This window comes from Acomys minous (genome assembly GCF_964271855.1).
Source record: "Acomys minous genome assembly, chromosome: 9".
NCBI classification, from domain to species: domain Eukaryota; kingdom Metazoa; phylum Chordata; class Mammalia; order Rodentia; family Muridae; genus Acomys; species Acomys minous.
The window spans coordinates 91,938,386-91,958,923 of NC_140490.1; the positions used below are offsets into that span (position 1 = coordinate 91,938,386).

At 45.3% G+C, this 20,538-nt stretch overlaps 1 protein-coding gene and 1 pseudogene across 2 annotated transcripts in view; both read right to left on the reverse strand.

The window, feature by feature from the left end:
- LOC311604996 (large ribosomal subunit protein eL29-like) overlaps nucleotides 1-20,538 on the reverse strand; it is a 213,119-nt pseudogene that overhangs the window by 84,985 nt on the left and 107,596 nt on the right. The window lies entirely within an intron of this gene.
- UTP20 (UTP20 small subunit processome component) overlaps nucleotides 1-20,538 on the reverse strand; it is an 86,961-nt gene that overhangs the window by 52,929 nt on the left and 13,494 nt on the right. The window contains exons 13-21 of the mRNA XM_084795271.1: nucleotides 17,082-17,237; nucleotides 16,862-16,950; nucleotides 15,377-15,482; nucleotides 13,787-13,937; nucleotides 12,575-12,637; nucleotides 10,410-10,568; nucleotides 7,521-7,597; nucleotides 1,664-1,743; nucleotides 1,233-1,476 (exon numbers count right to left, since the gene is read on the reverse strand). Coding sequence (XP_084651397.1) covers nucleotides 1,233-1,476; nucleotides 1,664-1,743; nucleotides 7,521-7,597; nucleotides 10,410-10,568; nucleotides 12,575-12,637; nucleotides 13,787-13,937; nucleotides 15,377-15,482; nucleotides 16,862-16,950; nucleotides 17,082-17,237 — 1,125 coding nt within the window. The remainder of the gene's footprint in view (nucleotides 1-1,232; nucleotides 1,477-1,663; nucleotides 1,744-7,520; nucleotides 7,598-10,409; nucleotides 10,569-12,574; nucleotides 12,638-13,786; nucleotides 13,938-15,376; nucleotides 15,483-16,861; nucleotides 16,951-17,081; nucleotides 17,238-20,538) is intronic.

Below are 20,538 nucleotides of genomic sequence, written 5' to 3' on the forward strand. Positions count from 1 at the left end.
CAAGGTGATGTTATTTCTTGATAGAAACTTAACAGGCCAGGAGGCTCATAGCCATGCCTTGTTTCTTTTCCTATTACTCTCTCCTGCTCCCTCATCCCCTCCTCTATTCCCTGCTTAGTGTCGGCCCTTGGAAGTCTTCCCTTTCTCGTCTCTTACTCTAGACTCCACTCTCTGCCAGATGGTTTCAATGCCATTTGTCTACTGCCTACTTGTCATTCTTCTTGGGCATCTGACCTAACACAAATTCAAATGAACAACACGTCGGCGGCTTCTGTGTTCCTTCACCACAGCAGGCAAAGATCTGCCTTTCCCAGATGCTCAGGCTAAAACCTTGAGAGACTAGCTTCCCCGGCTCCTTTCTGTTCCCTACAATCAACACCACCTCCAAATCAGACAAGCTGATCTGGTTAGAATCATTACAGTTTTTTCCCCCTCCCAGACTGGAATTCTTTTTAAAGATCCACCTTGAATACCACAACCTTGGTCATGCAACCAGCTAATCTGCCATCTGACTGCTCTCTCTCCCTCACCACTGCCATTCTGCAATCTAGTCTCAAAACAGCATCTGCTTCTGCTTAAATATCCCACTTCTCTGACAAAGAAGGCAAGCTCCTCACTATCACGAGGCCACGGTGGTCAGGCAAACCTCCTTGCTGCTCCTTGAACAAGCCAGACCTACCGTGACTTACGCCCTGCTCAGTCCAACCGCATACCTTCTTCCCATGTAAGGAACCACACTGGAACACACACTTACTGCTTAGTTCTGTTCTGTACAACACACCCTTGTTTCAACTTCAGACATCAAGACTCCCGTACTCACACACTCAAAACAAAACAAGGCCCCAGAAAGCTCTTAGTATTCTGTAAGAGCACGTTCCTCAGCATCAAGAGACTCTAAACAGTAGACATGGTTGTATCACTGGAGAATATCCACTCCCAGGCAGGTATTAAAACAATGAACAGGGCGAGAGACAGTAAGGCCTCTGTATACTGACCAACCTCAACATGGCCCTTCTTCTGTGGTAACCTGGCCTATTTTTATTAGCACCATTTGAATGTTGATTCATATAAAACTAACTGGCGAACAAAACTAGTTTATTGTCTCCCTGAGGGAGGAAGTGCTTTGTAGACAACAATTTGAAACATGACAGAAATGTCAAGTCCTTAGCCACTAGGGGAGGCGGATACCCCCACTCTCACGCTGTGCCAGGGGCATAGTCCTGGGTACTTACTTGATAAACCTCAAGAAGAGTGGGGAGAGTTCCCTGGACCTTGGCTCTATTCTTTCTGGAAATTTGGCCAAAGTGCGCCAAAGCAAGAACCGGAAGTTGGTATGGTCCAGTCGCTCCCGACAGCTGGTTTTCAATGCCAGCTGCTGCTGGTAAAGAGCAGCAACATCTCCTTCCTGGGTCTGCTCCCAACTTTCCTCTCCCGTGGACTGCTCCTCGTCTCTCATATCTTTCTGCAGTTCTTTCTCTGCAGAAAAAGAACATGTCATCCTAATGTCTGTAGTAATACCCGCATTACTTACCCTTAAGGTGGGACACAAAGGAAACAGTAACCCAGCTCAGAACTTCACCAGAGCCCAGTGTCATGTATAGACATAGCAGAAATGAAACAACTAAATAACACTGCTGTCCCAGCCCCAGACTCCTGCTCATACCAGCACGTGCAGCTGCTCTTTCTAGATGTTCATAGCAGACACTCCAGAATTGCTTGTTTTCCATTCCATAGGCATGAGAACTAAGAGAAAATGATCATAAAATACGTGATATAGCATTGTCCTTAGTGTGAGATAGCCTAAGAGAAAACGATCATACGATACGTGATACAGCATTGCCCTTAGTGTGAGATAGCCTAAGAGAAAACGATCATACAATACGTGATACAGCATTGCCCTTAGTGTGAGATAGCCTAAGAGAAAACAATCATACAATACTTGATACAGCATTGTCCTTAGTGTGAGATAGCCTAAGAGAAAACGATCATACAATACGTGATACAGCATTGTCCTTAGTGTGAGATAGCCTAAGAGAAAATGACCATACAATACGTAATATAGCATTGTCCTTAGTGTGAGATAGCCCACTAGAAAAATGTCTAAGAATTAACTAAATGTTAATTCGATTAGCCTTCAACATGAGGTTAAAACAAATTTCAGTTTTTTGTTTTCACACTGCCTGCACTGCACAAACTATTTTACCATTATACAATTGTGTGTAGGATGCATATGAATGAGTGAGGGCATACATGTACCAGTGTGTGCACAGAGACTAGAGGAGTACATGTACCAGTGTGTGCACAGAGACTAGAGGAGTACATGCAGCAGTGTGTGCACAGAGGCTAGAGGAGTCCATGTAGCAGTGTGTGCACAGAGGCTAGAGGAGTACATGTACCAGTGTGTGCACAGAGACTAGAGGAGTACATGCAGCAGTGTGTGCACAGAGGCTAGAGGAGTACATGTACCAGTGTGTGCACAGAGACTAGAGGAGTACATGTACCAGTGTGTGCACAGAGGCTAGAGGAGTACATGCAGCAGTGTGTGCACAGAGGCTAGAGGAGTACATGTAGCAGTGTGTGCACAGAGACTAGAGGAGTACATGTAGCAGTGTGTGCACAGAGACTAGAGGAGTCCATGTAGCAGTGTGTGCACAGAGGCTAGAGGAGTACATGTAGCAGTGTGTGCACAGAGACTAGAGGAGTACATGTAGCAGTGTGTGCACAGAGACTAGAGGAGTACATGTAGCAGTGTGTGCACAGAGACTAGAGGAGTACATGTACCAGTGTGTGCACAGAGGCTAGAGGAGTCCATGTAGCAGTGTGTGCACAGAGGCTAGAGGAGTACATGTACCAGTGTGTGCACAGAGGCTAGAGGAGTCCATGTAGCAGTGTGTGCACAGAGACTAGAGGAGTACATGTAGCAGTGTGTGCACAGAGACTAGAGGAGTACATGTACCAGTGTGTGCACAGAGGCTAGAGGAGTACATGTAGCAGTGTGTGCACAGAGACTAGAGGAGTCCATGTACCAGTGTGTGCACAGAGGCTAGAGGAGTACATGTAGCAGTGTGTGCACAGAGGCTAGAGGAGTACATGTACCAGTGTGTGCACAGAGGCTAGAGGAGTCCATGTAGCAGTGTGTGCACAGAGACTAGAGGAGTACATGTAGCAGTGTGTGCACAGAGGCTAGAGGAGTACATGTAGCAGTGTGTGCACAGAGACTAGAGGAGTACATGTAGCAGTGTGTGCACAGAGACTAGAGGAGTACATGTACCAGTGTGTGCACAGAGGCTAGAGGAGTACATGTAGCAGTGTGTGCACAGAGGCTAGAGGAGTCCATGTAGCAGTGTGTGCACAGAGGCTAGAGGAGTACATGTACCAGTGTGTGCACAGAGGCTAGAGGAGTCCATGTAGCAGTGTGTGCACAGAGACTAGAGGAGTACATGTAGCAGTGTGTGCACAGAGGCTAGAGGAGTACATGTAGCAGTGTGTGCACAGATACTAGAGGAGTACATGTAGCAGTGTGTGCACAGAGGCTAGAGGAGTCCATGTAGCAGTGTGTGCACAGAGGCTAGAGGAGTACATGTACCAGTGTGTGCACAGAGGCTAGAGGAGTCCATGTACCAGTGTGTGCACAGAGACTAGAGGAGTACATGTACCAGTGTGTGCACAGAGACTAGAGGAGTACATGTAGCAGTGTGTGCACAGATACTAGAGGAGTACATGTAGCAGTGTGTGCACAGAGGCTAGAGGAGTACATGTAGCAGTGTGTGCACAGAGACTAGAGGAGTACATGTAGCAGTGTGTGCACAGAGACTAGAGGAGTACATGTACCAGTGTGTGCACAGAGGCTAGAGGAGTACATGTAGCAGTGTGTGCACAGAGGCTAGAGGAGTCCATGTAGCAGTGTGTGCACAGAGGCTAGAGGAGTACATGTAGCAGTGTGTGCACAGAGACTAGAGGAGTCCATGTAGCAGTGTGTGCACAGAGACTAGAGGAGTACATGTACCAGTGTGTGCACAGAGACTAGAGGAGTACATGTACCAGTGTGTGCACAGAGGCTAGAGGAGTCCATGTAGCAGTGTGTGCACAGAGACTAGAGGAGTCCATGTAGCAGTGTGTGCACAGAGACTAGAGGAGTCCATGTAGCAGTGTGTGCACAGAGACTAGAGGAGTACATGTACCAGTGTGTGCACAGAGACTAGAGGAGTACATGTACCAGTGTGTGCACAGAGGCTAGAGGAGTACATGTAGCAGTGTGTGCACAGAGGCTAGAGGAGTCCATGTAGCAGTGTGTGCACAGAGGCTAGAGGAGTACATGTAGCAGTGTGTGCACAGAGACTAGAGGAGTACATGTAGCAGTGTGTGCACAGAGGCTAGAGGAGTCCATGTAGCAGTGTGAACAGAGACTAGAGGAGTCCATGTAGCAGTGTGTGCACAGAGACTAGAGGAGTCCATGTAGCAGTGTGTGCACAGAGACTAGAGGAGTCCATGTAGCAGTGTGTGCACAGAGACTAGAGGAGTCCATGTACCAGTGTGTGCACAGAGGCTAGAGGAGTACATGTAGCAGTGTGTGCACAGAGGCTAGAGGAGTCCATGTAGCAGTGTGTGCACAGAGGCTAGAGGAGTACATGTAGCAGTGTGTGCACAGAGACTAGAGGAGTCCATGTAGCAGTGTGTGCACAGAGACTAGAGGAGTCCATGTAGCAGTGTGTGCACAGAGGCTAGAGGAGTACATGTAGCAGTGTGTGCACAGAGGCTAGAGGAGTACATGTAGCAGTGTGTGCACAGAGGCTAGAGGAGTACATATAGCAGTGTGTGCACAGAGGCTAGAGGAGTCCATGTACCAGTGTGTGCACAGAGGCTAGAGGAGTACATGTAGCAGTGTGTGCACAGAGGCTAGAGGAGTACATGTAGCAGGTGTGCACAGAGGCTAGAGGAGTACATGTAGCAGGTGTGCACAGAGGCTAGAGGAGTACATGTAGCAGTGTGTGCACAGAGGCTAGAGGAGTCCATGTAGCAGTGTGTGCACAGAGGCTAGAGGAGTACATGTAGCAGTGTGTGCACAGAGGCTAGAGGAGTCCATGTAGCAGTGTGTGCACAGAGGCTAGAGGAGTACATGTAGCAGTGTGTGCACAGAGACTAGAGGAGTCCATGTAGCAGTGTGTGCACAGAGGCTAGAGGAGTACATGTAGCAGTGTGTGCACAGAGACTAGAGGAGTACATGTAGCAGTGTGTGCACAGAGACTAGAGGAGTCCATGTAGCAGTGTGTGCACAGAGGCTAGAGGAGTACATGTAGCAGTGTGTGCACAGAGGCTAGAGGAGTACATGTAGCAGTGTGTGCACAGAGACTAGAGGAGTACATGTAGCAGGTGTGCACAGAGACTAGAGGAGTACATGTAGCAGTGTGTGCACAGAGGCTAGAGGAGTACATGTAGCAGGTGTGCACAGAGGCTAGAGGAGTCAGATAATTTGAGGAATTGGATTCTCTCCTTCTCCTATGGGATCCAAGGATCGGACTCAGGTCATCGAGGTTGGGTAGCAAGAACTTTGACCTGCTGAACCACCTGCCAACCACAGAAATGATTTTTATATTCGTAATAGACTACACAATTGTGAAAATGTAAGTAGACACAGGCAGGACTATTTAGCTTTGTGTCGATGGTGCTTTGAGGCAGCCTTTCTGTGCAGTCTAAGCTGGCCTAGAACCCATGAAGAAGCTCCCACCTCACAATGTGCTGGCCCCACTGAGTGCTGGGATGCAGGCATGAACTACCATGTCCAGTTAGGTGCACTCATGCTCAAGATACAACAATGAAAATGGAGCGTGATATAGCCTCTACTCTTTCCTCTCTGTTGATGTGACAATCACCACGGCCAGAAGCAGCTTGGGGAGGAAAATGTTGATTTGACTTACACTTCCAGGTCACAAGTCACTGACGGAAGTCAGGGCAGGAACTCAAAGTAGGGACCTAGAGGCAGGAGCCATGGAGGAACACTGCTGGCTGCCTCAGCCCCAGGCTTAAGTCCAGCTAGCTTTCTTAGCCAGCTAAAGTCCACCTAGGGACTGTGCTTCCTACCGTGGGCTGAGCCCTCCCTCATTAACTTCAATCAAGACAAATCCTCAGACAAACCCGATAAAGACTACTCAGCGACTTTTGTCACATGATCCAGGGCTATGTCAAGCTGACAAAGCTAAGTAGGATAGATGTGAGGGAGGGCCTAAGTGGCTGGAGAGAAAGCAACCACTACATTCAGTCAGTAAAACATATCTATCTCCCTGCATCTAACTCAAATAAACATTCACTAGGTATTCAAAATATATTTTTCAGCTGGATGTGGTGGCACAGGTCTTTAACCCATCACTTGGGATGTAGAGGCAGGAGGATTTCTGTTAGTTTGAGGCCAGCCTGGTCCTCATAGCTAGTTCCAGGCCAGCCAGAAGTACATATTTAGAATCTGTCTCAAAAGGCTTTTCAGAACTTAATGATGAGACATGAAATAAATCATGTAAGGTTATTTTTGTTTTTGTTTTGTTTCTACAGTTTGAAGCCTCTACAATAATATTCACATGTTTTCTCTATTAGTCATTAATTTCCTTTCCTTTTCGCTCCTTTCCTTCTTATCTTCCTCATTGCCTTCTCCTTTGTCTTCCGCTTCCATGAGACATATAGCCTTACAGATCAGGCTGGCTTCAGGTCTGTGATCCTCCTGCCTTCATCTCCTCAGTCCTAGGATTACAACTGTGCATTCTTGCACCTGGCTTCCCACTAACCTTCTAACAGACATAAATGTTACAGTAGATATGACAACTACATACGCTGTATATATCACACGCGGTAAAGAGCCCGTCCCCAACAGTAATAGTCTAGCTACTATGGAGAGACTTTAATTTCACTCTATGTGCTTGATGGCTCTGAAAGGAAGTAAAAGCAGGCAAACTGGTTCAAAATTGGAAAGGGATTTGTTTATTCTGCTTCTGTCAAGTAAGAACTAATAAGATGGGAAAAGGCATGATACATGACATATTTCCAGTCTGACAAGAGCCAGAGTAAAGTGTCAAGGGCAAACATCTAAAAAAGGACAGATGTCTACATCTCAGACACAGCATATGCTATTTTCTGTGACTATTAAAATAATTTGTTAGAGTTAAAGGGATTTGTGTGCGCATGTGTTCATGTGTGCATGCTAGACAGCTAGGATTTGAAAAGTATTTTTAAAGTATGTTTCACTGATTTAATGTGTAAAAATAAAAGTAGGTAATCATCATTATATATCTTTTCATTATGCAAATAGTATCACAGAGTGAAAAGAAAACCCTCCAGTCATTTAAATGCACAGAAGTATTTGTACACCCAGATGACACCAGAGGGAATGCCTATTTTTCTTCTTTGTGCTGTGTCACAAAAGACTCAGATGGTCGTGCTCTTAAATCACACCTACGTGGAACACAGCCCTGGCCCCGGCCCCATCATGTTGCATCAGTTAAGTGACTGGCTCCACCCACTTAGCCCAGGCTCACCTTATGAGCTCAATAACAGGGTCCCAGAGGGCACTGAAGTTGACGTACAGCATGCTCAGCAGATAACGGAGTGGCACCTGCAAGTGCAAGAGACGGCTTTAGTAAGCATGTGGCAGGCTGCAGGAGAGGGCATAAGAGAGGCGCTCAGTGCATACACACATCCTTGCTCAAACTGAGGCTGGGAAGGCTGAGGTCAGGAGCAAAGCTCCTTGGTATTAACCCAGATCTCAGTGTGTAACAATTCTTCTTCAGCTCTTAAATCTTACTCATCTTCATTGGTGCACAGTATCAAGCTCATCCCAGATGTTCACGCACGAAGTCCAAGTCCTTCCTAACAAACACTATCATGACCCGAGGCAGGGAGCATTAGGCTAGACACTGAAGAACGAAATCAACAAAACAACCAAACCAAACCTAAACCCCAAATGGCAGTACAGTGGCCAAAGCCTCCTGCATCTGTGGATGCCTGAGTTTGTTTCTTTCTTTCTTTTAAAAAAGGGTCTCTTTTTATATCCCTGGCTATCCTAGAACTTACTCTGGAGACCAGGCTGGCCTTGAACTCAGATCCACCTGCCTCTGCCTCTCAAGTGCTGAGATCAAAGGCCAGATGTCTGACTTCTTGAAAGAGGAATGCCTTCCCCAGCCTTGCGCCTAACGAGTGCATGATGGATTTTCCAAAGTCAAAGCCAGCAGCCTACAGCCATGAATACACGTGGTAAAGAATACTGGCTTTAACCCTGACGTGGTGTCCTCCCTCAGGAGGAGCCGATGAGTCCGCTCCATTTGTAAGGGACTAACGCTGCTCACTCTGCTGTGAGAACGGAATGAGATTGCGATGGGATGATTGTGAATGGAAAGGTTGTTGTGAATTACCAAGTACAAAAGCCATTCTTTTCTAGGCTGATCTGGTTGTGTGCGTATACTTTTAACTACGTGAGCTTACTTTCATCGTTCTGAATGGAACTACTTGAACTGTCATTGAGGCAGTGGCGCACAGGAGCGGAAAGCATGAACTGTGACTCATAACACCTCGGCTGAATCCCAGTTCCTCCAGCTAGGCACTACATGATCTTGAGCAAGCCCGAAGCTGACTGGGCCTCAGCTTTCTTCCCTGTGAAGCATCGAACTGCCTCCCATTCCCTATGCTTCTGCGCATGCCTGAACCCAGTGGGAAACCATGCTTGGCTTTTACAGTGTTCTTTCTCAAAGAGACTTCCAGAAAGCACAGACAACTTGTTCTTTCTTGAAATGGCAAGGATAGAAATAGGATAAACACTGGTAATTATTTTATTCTTACAGTTTTCTTTGTGTATTTTACAGGCAGTGTGGTTGTTGGACAGTTACTCATCTAGTGGCCATTCTCCAAATCCTCAAGCCTAAGAACCACCTATTTTGGAAAGGCAGTGGCCCCAGAGACCATTGTAACATGAAATTATCTTGATATGGAAGGACCATGTTTTCTTAGTCTACTTTCAATAGGTTTAATGGGTATTTGTCTTTTAAAAAGGATGCTGAGAATAAAAACCAAACCAAATCAAACCGAAAAACTTTCTTGTTTTCAGTCATGTTGTATAACATATACTGAATTGCTTATGTTTAAAAAAAAATAAGAAAAAAAATTATAAGATTATATCCCCATTAGGGATCAAACAGAATCGTCTTTTATAAACACATATTCATGGAAAACTTAATCTGTGGAGCAGGGCACTGGGCTCAGATGATGACTAAGAGGCCCAAAGCCCTCAAAGAATTTATGATCCAGGGAGTTCCTTCCAGAGGCAAAAAACCCAACCAACCAAAGCAGAATAGTGATCTACAGATAATCAACGTACAGATCCATCATCTATCAGATGGCCTGGGAGAAGGGAGAGCACATCTGTAACATCAGTATCCTCTGGTGCCTTGGGACCACATGCAGCTGTGGCTTCCTGAATGCCTGTGTGCTCTCACACCTTGATTCCTTTACACGTTCTTCCTCTGGAATGGGGCAGTATCATCTCCTTCAAAGTGCAGACAAACTTTACTCTTCTAGAAAGCCTAGAAAGTTCCAGAGTCCTGAGCAAGTAACAGAGGACACACCTCACTGCAGATGGAAGGGTCCCTAATCCCTGCCTGCCCTTGCCACTGTCTCACTGAAGGCAGAGGTTTGGCTTGTGCTGTGGTGTTTATCACCAGCACCGGGTCGTACAAAATGCTTGATCAAAGATTAATGTTAACAACCCTGAGAACCACCATACCATGCTTAGATGGCAGCATACTCTGTATTGGGATTTTAGATTCACGTCATGCATTCCTATAGCAACAGTGGACTACAGTGCCAACACTTCACCTTACGAGTCATGAGTACTCCACTCACACTGTTGTTGGGATATAAGGGGACAGCAGTCAGCTCCATTTCCTATGTGACACATTTCTGCAACCTACCCCCTACCCACCAATCACACTCTACCCTGTACAGCTTCCTTTAAAGGACAGAACCCACATTTTTAGAACTATTCTGTCAACAAAATTGGTTGGTTTCTTTCTTTTTTGGTAAGGCTGATGAAGCCAGGCTGTTGAAAGTAAAGTGCTACATTTTAAAATGCTCAGGCGCTATAACTAGGTAAGAAACACAAGAGCAACGCCAGGGGAAATGAGCTGCTGGTGTGGCCAAGGCCTCCCTGTCTGGGCAAAGCAACAGCGACAGTCGCCATGTCATACCTTCACATACTCAACAGGACACTGAAAGAGCGACTTAACGCAAAGCATGGAAAAGAAGCAAGGTTGGCCTTACTTTTTATTATGATGAGAGCATTTCCATTGTTGATAACTATGTGATATGATCTCCCTAGTAAGACTTAAAACATCATTTAAGAAACAATTTTTTAAAAAGGGCCAGTGAACTGTTACCTCCTGCAGTGGTCCCTGAGGGGCTGCACTCTGCACCACATCATGCCTCAGCTTTCTCAGGTGAAGAAGCTTCTCTCTGTAATCGCTCACAGTTGCTGGCACGAGCTCTGCCTGGCGTAGAATAGCGAAGACTGACTGCCTCTCTGAGAGCCCATCATCCTGAAGAGCCAGACAAAACCCAAGGCAGGTCAGAACTTGATCCCAGAAGGAATGTGAGGCACACTGACGAATTCAGGGTTTTGTTTCTTTGTTTTAAGTTTTTGTTTTGTTTTTCCAAGACAGTTTCTCTGTATAGCCTTGGCTGTCCTAGACTCTCTTTGTAGACCAGGCTGGCCTCAAACTCACAGAGATCTGCCTCTGCCTTCTGAGTGCTGGGATTAAAGGTGTGAGCCACCACTGCCCAGCTAGATTCTGTGTTTTGAGACAGGGTGTTATTATGCAGTTTTGGCTGGCCTGGAACTCGCTCTGTGGTCCAGGCTGACCTCAAACTTACAGACATCCACCAGCTTCTTGTCTCTTAAGAGCCAGGATTAAATGTGCACACCATTATTCTCAACTGAAAGATTTTTAGAAAGAAAATCAAAACAAAACAAAATAAATCCAAGCTAGACTATGTTAGAGAAGGGCGGGTCCCTGGCACTCAGTGGTAGCTAGCCTAGCTGGTTCAGAGGGAGACTCTATCTCAAAAAATAACTGTCAGGGTTAGAGAGATTGCTCAGCAGTTCAGAGTGCAGGCTGTTCTTCCAGAGGACCTTGATTCAGTTCCTAGCACCTACATGCTGGCTCATAACCCATCTGTAACTCCAGTTCCAGAGCTGATGCTCTCTTCTGACCTTGTTGGGCACTACACATGGTCATGGGGCAGATACACTCTCAGGCAAAACATCCATACACATAAAATAAAGTACAGTAATTTAAAAAAATATAAATTACTTCTAAACACATATACACACAAACAACAGTAAATGGACCTAGAAGACTGTATTTATATATTTATTTATATTTAAATATAACAATAAAGAATAGGAAGTGGTGGGGGTATGGAAGAGGTTGGAGGGGATAAGTGATGTAACTATATTTAAATTAAAAAATAAGGTGGAGAATGGAAGACACTCAACATCAACCTCTGGCCTCCACATCCATGTGCACTCACTAGATGTATGTGCATGTAAACAAATACATACGTACACCACACACAACAGAGTAAATGGAAAACTATCACAAGGATTCCAAATGACTAACAGCATCTACTAATATAAAGAAAATAGATACATATAAGTACCTACATACTATATATAATACACACACATACGTAATATGTATACATATATCTGCACATACACACATACTCTCACTGTGCACTTCTATTTCTAGTACTTGCATCATGGAAACAGTCCTGAACATGCAGATCTCCATCTAAGGGAGCTCGCTGCAGTGCCAGGAAGAGACTGGGAATGGTAACTAAAACCCCACTTAGCCTCCCATCAACAGAGGAATCACTATGATTTTAAATTGTGGAGTACTATTTAAACTTCAAAAGGAAAGAGGTAAAACCAGAGACTCTGATAGAGAAATTGCCATGGTAGTGTGAGCTTTCCCCACGTCTGCTACACACAGGATTTGAAAGAATACTTAGTCAGCAAGACTATGAATTTAAAAAAAAAATACCATTTTTTTTTTAAAACTAAAGCTTGCTTTGTCCTTCACCCCAGACAGGGTTTCCCTGTGTAGCCTTGGCTGTCCTGGACTTGCTCTGTAGACCAGACTGGCCTTGAACTCACAGAGATCTGCCTGCCTCTGCCTCTCAAGTGCTGTGTGCCACTATGCCCAGCTAAAGCTTGTATTTTTAATACTTTCATCTCTTTTTTAAAAAAATTATTCATTTTTATTTTATGTGCATTGGAGTTTTGCCTGCATATATGTCTGTGTGAGGGTGTCAGATCTTGGAGTTACAGACAGTTGTGAGCTGCCATGTGGGTGCTGAGAATTGAAACCTGGTCCTTTGGAAGAGCAGGCTGTACTTTTAACCACTGAGCCATCTCTCCAGCCTCTAAAAACCAATTTTTATCATACATGTCTACAATGTTTTCTGCAAAAATAGTACTGTAAAAAATTGAAAGTATATAAATTATGTTTTAAACTACCCACTCTAATAATTACAATACCTCCACTGAAACTGGAAGCCGGATGTCAAAATGATTGAGGATCCTTATTGTCAAAAGCCGAATCTAGAGAGAATACAAGGGAGATTTCAAACTGTAAAGTCTAAATGAAGGAAGAAACAGAGGTGTGAAGCCCACATCTCACAAACCTCAAGAGATACTATCTGATCAGAGTGAAACTTGCCTTGTCCTTGTTTCATACTCAACAATGACTCACACAGTCAATGAATTAAAGATAGGATGAGCTGAGTGGGGAAGGCTGCTCAATACACATGCCATGACTCACTGTCTTAGTTATGGAGCAAGTAAGTGCAAGGGCCTGACTGAGCTGAGACACCACTCCGCTGACTTCAGCAGCCACACGCTCATTAGTGCCAGGCGTATTCCCACATACATGAACGAGTAGGTCAACCATCTACAAGCCCCTCTCTCCATTCCCTTTTTCATTTCAAGACAGGGTCTTACTACACAGCCCTGGATGTCCTGGAACTCACTACGTAGACCAGGCTGGCCTTCAACTCAGAGATTGGTCTCCAAGTGCTGGGATTTAAGGTGTGTGCCGCCAGGCCTGGCTTAAGTTTTCTGTTTTCTAAATTTGGAAACGTTTTGACAGCAGCAACATATCACAAGAACACATTCTCGGGCTGGAGAGATGGCTCAGTGGTTAAGAGCACTGCCTGCTCTTCCAAAGGACCTGGGTTCAATTCCCAGCAACCACATGGCAGCTCACAACTGTCTGTAACTCCAAGATCTGACACCCTCACACCAACACACATAAATTAAAATTAAATAAAATATTTAAAAAAAAAAAAGAAAAAATAAGGAACACATTCTCCTCCTAGCTTTAAGTTGTAAGACATAAAGGGGTTGTTCACCTATTAGTATAAGTAAAATTTTCTTGTCCATAATGTGCACTATGTAAGGCTATTATAATGGAGATTTAGTCAAAGAACTATCACCTGTGAGCACATAAATTAAAGAAAATGTATTTTATTTAATGGCTAGCTTTTTCTACGCTAGTCTTACTGAATTGGAGTTGCTGGAGGCAGAACCTTAAGGAACTCAAGATTTGTAATTTTACCAATCACCCTAACCAGTCTTGCTGTGACAGTCTGTGGCCAGTGTTTAGCTATCACTCTGATGGAAACCACCCACAGCAGTGTCCGCTGATGAGGAACTAGGTGATCACGGGCCGAACATGCAACATGGTATTACCTTGGAGACACCAGTTGAAATGTTTCCTTGTAACTTGGGATATAATTCCATTAAAGCCTCCTCGGAAAGTGGCCCTTTGCATCCACATAATGCCAGCCTCTGATAATAGAGATCGGCCAACAGCAACACAGATGGCTCTGTCGGAAATGTCCTGCAACAAGATATTTACGAGATTCAACTGCATCATACTGCTAAGTTACCAAGAAATGTCCGCTGATGAAGGAAATATAAAATGCAGCAGGCGTAAGTTTTATAGATTGCCAACATTAGTTTATAACTGAAGACGAGGCCTACCGAGTGAGTACTGTGCTTTGACACACTCGAGGAAGAGGTGGAAGCAGAACCAAGCTGCTAGCCCACTCCACAGCTGTGGGTGGCAGTTGCATAAAAAAGAGCACATGTGAAATTTGTGAAGTGTTTACTGCTACGCCAGGCACTGAGCCGGTGAGGAGAAGTGCAGCCCGTATCTAATCCCTGCCCTGTGACAAGCTGCAGACCCTCTATATGGCCAGTACATCCACAGCTGTGGACCGAGAGCCTAGCATATGCCAGTGGGTTTTCTAGATACTGGAGAGAAAGTAAACCAAAGACCAAGTCCTTACTTTCCTGAAACTCACATTTGAGGAAAAGGCAGCCACAGTACAAAACCTATACAGTAGTGCAGTGATGACCACTGGGGAGGGAAGCATTCAGAGGAAGGAGGCTACAGAGGCAGGCAAGAGTACTGGCAGGGACCAGTGGGTAGAGCGGAGTGCACTGGATGCAGGGGTCTGAAGGGAAGCATCCTAGGCAGAATGAATCTAAGACCCTCTCTCATGTACACTCTGCTACAGGAACGTTGGAGACCAGTGCAGCTGGGGCCAAGTGAACACGGAAACATGGGTAACGTCAGCAGTCAGCAGGGGACTCAGGAAGGACCTCAGGGTTTACTCCCAGTCGGCAGGAGGAGGGCTTCCCAACAATGCTGCACTCAGGGCAGGAACTCTGCTGGGGCTACTTCATGGCCTCTCAATGATGGACCAGCACTATTTGCAGTGTCAGAGGCTGGTCAAAACAAACGGGACAGGCCAGAAAAACCAAACCGGACCATTACCATTCAGCAAAAGACAACAGGGAAGGTTCTCAGAAGCATAGGTCATCCATGGTGAGGTGAAGAGGAAGAGGTAGAAACACGCAGAGTGGGGTCATTGAAGAGGTAAGGGAAGGCTGGGCTGGGCATGGCGAGACCTTCAGTCTTAGTGCCTGGGGAGGCGGAGGCAGGAGCTCAAGGCTAGAATGGTCTACAGAGTTGAGTTGCAGGGCTATGTAGAGACCCTGCCTCAAGCGAGGAAAAACATCCAGCTGGCATTTTAACTTCAGAGCCCCAAACGTAGGCATACTATTAAATATTTCTTTGCTAAAGTGACTGTATATGTAAAGTCTGTCAAGATTTACTTATTTTAGTTGAAGGACCTAATAACACGTAATTTCCCCTGGGACTGTATTTGGGTATAAAATAGATTAGAAAGATCTGTTACAACCAAGGTTTGACAAAAACAGGAGCTTCTTAATTCTATCCAATGTGTAGACAAACGGATGCCTCTTACTTACAACACTACATTCTTCACCCGCTCCACAGGAACCAGATGAAGAAGCTCAGAAGACTCTTCTAGACTTAGCAGGGTACTTATAGCTTGACAAAGGACAAATAAAGTTCCTAAGGGCAAAAACACAGGAAAAGCACAAACTGTGAAACACCTTACCCACCAACACCTGTTGCTTATAGGAAGCTCACCTAAAAGTGAGTCTGTACTTTCTGATACTAGTACTGTATATCAAGGTATAAATGCAACAGAGCAAAGTTTCTAAGGCAGACACTGCATCTTTAAGGTGAACACATGTTCAGAAGCAGAGAGTGAAACTCATGCCTTCCTCGATTTCCTCTGCGGAGTGGCTCTATCCAACACAATGTTCTACAATGGCAAAAGTCTATGCTGAAACAGCCAGTCGAATACAGTAGCCAGCAGACACACATGGCCAAGGAGCTGAGCTATGGAAACGCATTCTGATGTGTATGCTTAATATCTAACACATTCGGCGTTATATTCTACAGCACAACATTTTTTTTTGTGGGTGGATAACCACTATGCACACGTGTTTAGCTAAAAGAGTATGTGCTGAGAAAGACAAAATAGCTGCTTTTAAACTGTTGGGCTCCGAGGGAGCCATACAGCAGGTACTGGGACCTGGAACAGGGCAGCCTACTCCAGCCTAAGGTAGCCAGAAGGCCTCCCCGGAGATGCACCTGCAGAGATGCACCTGCAGAGATGCACCTACAGAGACACACCTGCAGAGATGCACCTGCAGAGATGCACCTGCAGAGACGCACCTGCAGAGATGCACCTGCAGAGACGCACCTGCGGTGCTCTGAATAAGACTGAATACGTCCCCTGACAGTCATGTACTTGAACACTTGGTCCCCAGCAGCTGGTGCTGTTTGGAGGAGGTTCTGGAACGTTTAGGATATGGAGCCTTGCTGTTGGAAGTAATCTCTCAGCTTCCGTCTCTGGCTGCCTGCTGCCATGCTTCCCTTGCTGTTATGTACTCTCCTGGAATTGTACACTAAGACAAACTCTTTCTTCCCAAGTGACTGTTGCGCATAGTGTTTCATCACAGCACAACAGGCAACCAGCCTGAGTGGTGTTTGGAAGGAAGAGCGCACTGAACAATACATGTGGCAAGGGGCTCAGGCAGAGGGGACACACATGGACGGATATTAGACTTTGTTCTGGGTGAGTAAACCAAGAGGCTTGGAGCAGAAGGTTTCCCTAGGGGGTAGGGAAGGCACAGGAGATAGCGGGGACCCAAATGTCCAACATTTTAACATCCTCTTGACATTTCTTGTATTTAGGCAACTTGGAGCTGTCACCACATTGCGGGGTACTAGTGACACAAGCCACTGCCGTACACATTTTTCACAGAGGGAGTTACAGCAGACTACAGTGTTAGTACTATTCTCTGGCATTGTAGGTGTTTACATTTACTCAAGGTTTGTGGACAACACCAAGAAGAGAACAAGGGTTAATTGCCACTGACCTTTTCCGAAGCTCCCTCTGTCAACAGCAAGAAAGAGTGACTCTGTGAAGCATGACACGAGCGCCATGGCCTTCTCTTTCTCAAGAGGTCTGTTCAAGAAGGGCAGAGAAGGGGAAACTCTCAAAATCCTATTTAATGCCTTATTCACGGGACGGAAAAGAATGGCTAACATTTGAATCAAAATGGTAAACATTTGTAGAACTAGTGTTTATTTTCTTACCTAATATGAGGTAATACCACAAGAGCTGCCCAAGACTGGGAAAGGAAAGTTGTATCTTTATTTGGGGGTAACTGAACTATGGATAAGAGATGGTTTAAGACTGGAAACGGTTCCTTTCTTCTTTTAGAGTCAGCTTTCTTCTGCTTTAGGTACGACCTGGAGGTGAAGAAAACAATGGGTAGGTATTTAACAGCAGCTCAGGTCAGAGAGGAGGCATTCCAAAGGGGGGCGGGGCCTGGGAGCGATGGACAGACGTAAATGAGCACATGACTTGCCGTGACAGTCTCTTTGACTCCATGTGCCGGACTTCCTGCTCTAAGTAACTGATCTGTGACTTAAACCAAGTCCCTTCTAGTTCTAGGCACACCTGTGCATTCTGTGCTACTGGGCACGTCTGTTTGTAACTAGAACAAACTACGTCCTCTAGCCCTCATTTCTTATTTACCTGAGACAGGGTATAGCCCTGAGCCCTGGGCAAGCCTGGAGCTGATTTTATAGACCAGGCTGGCCGTGAACTTGAGGTCATCCTCCTGTCTCTTCCTGTCTGATTGCTGCTTGGTACCATGAACCACTACAATCAACCACCTGTTTCCTTTTTACATGAAGAATGTCACAGTTACCATGGTGAAATTGGCAAATACCACTTTTATTAATTATAATTGACAGTCCTCCCACGTAAATGTGAAAAGAGGTGACTCAACGGTGCTTTCTGGACACAGCATTTGTTTGTGGGTATGTATTAGTCTATACAGTTATAACTAGCCCTTTTCTATCCTTTCTAGGGAAGTCATAGAAATGATAGGTAATATGCCTTATAACTTGTCCCCCGTGGCCAGTATGGTTAACTTGTATAACAGACATAGACTGTAAAAATTCTTGTTATTTAAATGAACAAAAAGTCACATTCCCTCCCCCCATTTGTCAGGACACAGAATATTTAGAAATGATAGACAGGTAACTTAATTTTACTATCATTTCATTAGTCATCATATTTTTTTCCCCAGCCCTGGCTGTCCTGGAACTCGCTCAGTAGGTCAGGACACAACTCAGACGTCAGCCTGGGTCTGTTCCCCGAGTGCTGGGACCAAGGGCGAGTGCCACCGTCATCTCGCTACTCATCATAGCTTAATAGTCTTTTTTGGCAATAAGCATGATTTGACAATCTATAGAAATCTTATAAAATACTGAGTTGATGTTTTAAAAAGCCATTATTTGTCCCATCACTGTCCTATAGTTAACTCCTCTCCTTGCCTGGAGTCTCGAACTCAGATCTTGTGAGGCTCAGTCCTTCCCACCATTACAGTAAGTGCAAAGGCCCTGCTCCAGAAAGGACTGGTCCCCTCTCCCTGTCCTTGCTCATGTCCTAACTGCCTCACGAGTACCCTCTCCACACAACACTATCTTCTGCAGGGTGGAAAGGCATCTCTGCTCAGTCAGTCACACCCCACTGCCCACAGCAGTGAATGGGCCTTTAAAATAGCAGTTTCACAGCAATGAAACCTCCCTACCTCCTGTGAGATGGACAGCTAGGACGGCACTGAAACTATGAGGTTTCTGAGACAGGGTCTCACTTGGACCCAGGCTCACCTCAGATTCACAGTGTTGCTTAGGGTGGCCGGTAACGCCAACGCTCCTTGTTGCCAGCTCCTTGTTTGGATTCTAGTTGAGTGTGCAAGTGTCTGTGCACAAATACATGTCACTGTACTCAGCTCAAGCTATTACTGAAAACTCTCCACAGGAAGAGTTAAGACAAAAGTGACCATTCACATGTATCTCTGTGGGGGGTGGCAGAGGGATGTTTTCTCAGAGAAACAGACATGGAAGTTGTAGCATTAGCTAAAAGATCTACATTTATTTGTTTTACCCTGTGCTTTTCTCAGGATTACACAACTCTGAGGTGTGACAGGCAGCCTCATCAATCCTTGGGGAAGCTGTGAACAAAGCAGCTTTACTCGGTGGCACAGAGCCCAGAGTTGTGGCCCCTTACAAGAATGTGCGTGCTGGAGACTGGCTCTGGATTGTGAAATCAAGACAGAAGGCCCAAGGAAATGATTTTCCACAAGTTACTCATTGTGCATTTCTCAAGAGCCAGAGCTGAGTTAAAGAAAACAGGACTCTATTTAGGCATTTGACAGAGAAGCCACTTTCAGGGTAGGAGATGTAAGCAGGCACTAAGGAGGTAAGTCCCTCCCCCCAGCGTCTGCAGCTCATCCAATGGAAAACCAAATGCCAGGCTGGGAGGAGAGGAGGGAGGGGGCTACAACCAGGATGTAAAGTGAATAAAATAATAATAGTAATAATAAAAAAGAAATATGCAGCAGATAATATGATATGAAAGGATATATACAATTATTGGTAATTACGTCATAGATATTGCTAATACTCTGGTGGTTTCATTGCCTGTGGTTGTAATTGTGTAGGTCAGAGGCTGATGAAAATAAAGATATCTTTTTGTACATTCAAAACAAACAAACAAACAAACAACCTAAGTGCTTCATTCCTGTGGGACAATACCCTCACCACACAGCCAAGGTCAAAGCTGAAACCTTAGCAGACTCAGGGAACCCCATGGCTCACCCTCGTGTCACAAAGCAAACCACAGAGTGGCAACAGGTACAACCACGCTGCAAACACAAAATCAAGTACGGAAACAAACATACAGACACGTTCACAGCGGGATGGCTCAGCAGGCAGAGGCGCTCGCTGCCAAGCCCAGTGACCCACGTAGTATAAGAAGCTACTCACACAAGCTATCCTGTGACCCCACAGACGGGTCCGCACCCACCTTCACCCACACATGCCAACGCTTTTAATACAACAGTATAAATGAAACAGACTGAGGGACACAGAAGAAGATCAGCAAGCACGGTCAGGTGATTTCTGACAGAAGTTCACAGGCAGCTCCATGGAGAACAGCTTTTCAACAAATGTTGCCCAAGCACATCAATAGCCATTAGCCAAACCCTCAAATTTAATACAATAATGAATGCATAATGTGTAACAGACTTTATATGGCAGGGAAGGAAGGGAAGGAGGGAAGAAAGAAGGAAGGAAGGGAAGGAGGGAGGAAAGAAGGAAGGAAGGGAAGGAGGGAAGAAAGAAGGAAGGAAGGGAAGGAGGGAGGAAAGAAGGAAAGAGACAGACATGGTGAGATCCTATCTTAAGAAAAATATCAAAAAGCACTTTTCAATATGTTTGATAGAACTTTTGTTTCTGTCATGAAATGATAAATTGTATTTAGTTCTCCAAAAATCATGCCTTCGCAAGTCACTATAATGCTCATTTATGAGAAATGGGTAGTGATTCTTCATACTTATCAGAAGCCCCCCAACTTCCATGTTGGGATATTTACAGAGTTGAGAACATGAATATTCACGGTAGCTTAACTTACAATAGCCAAGAAGCAGACATCACCTAAATGTGAATGATTAACCCACTGTTACGCTCTTACTGGGGA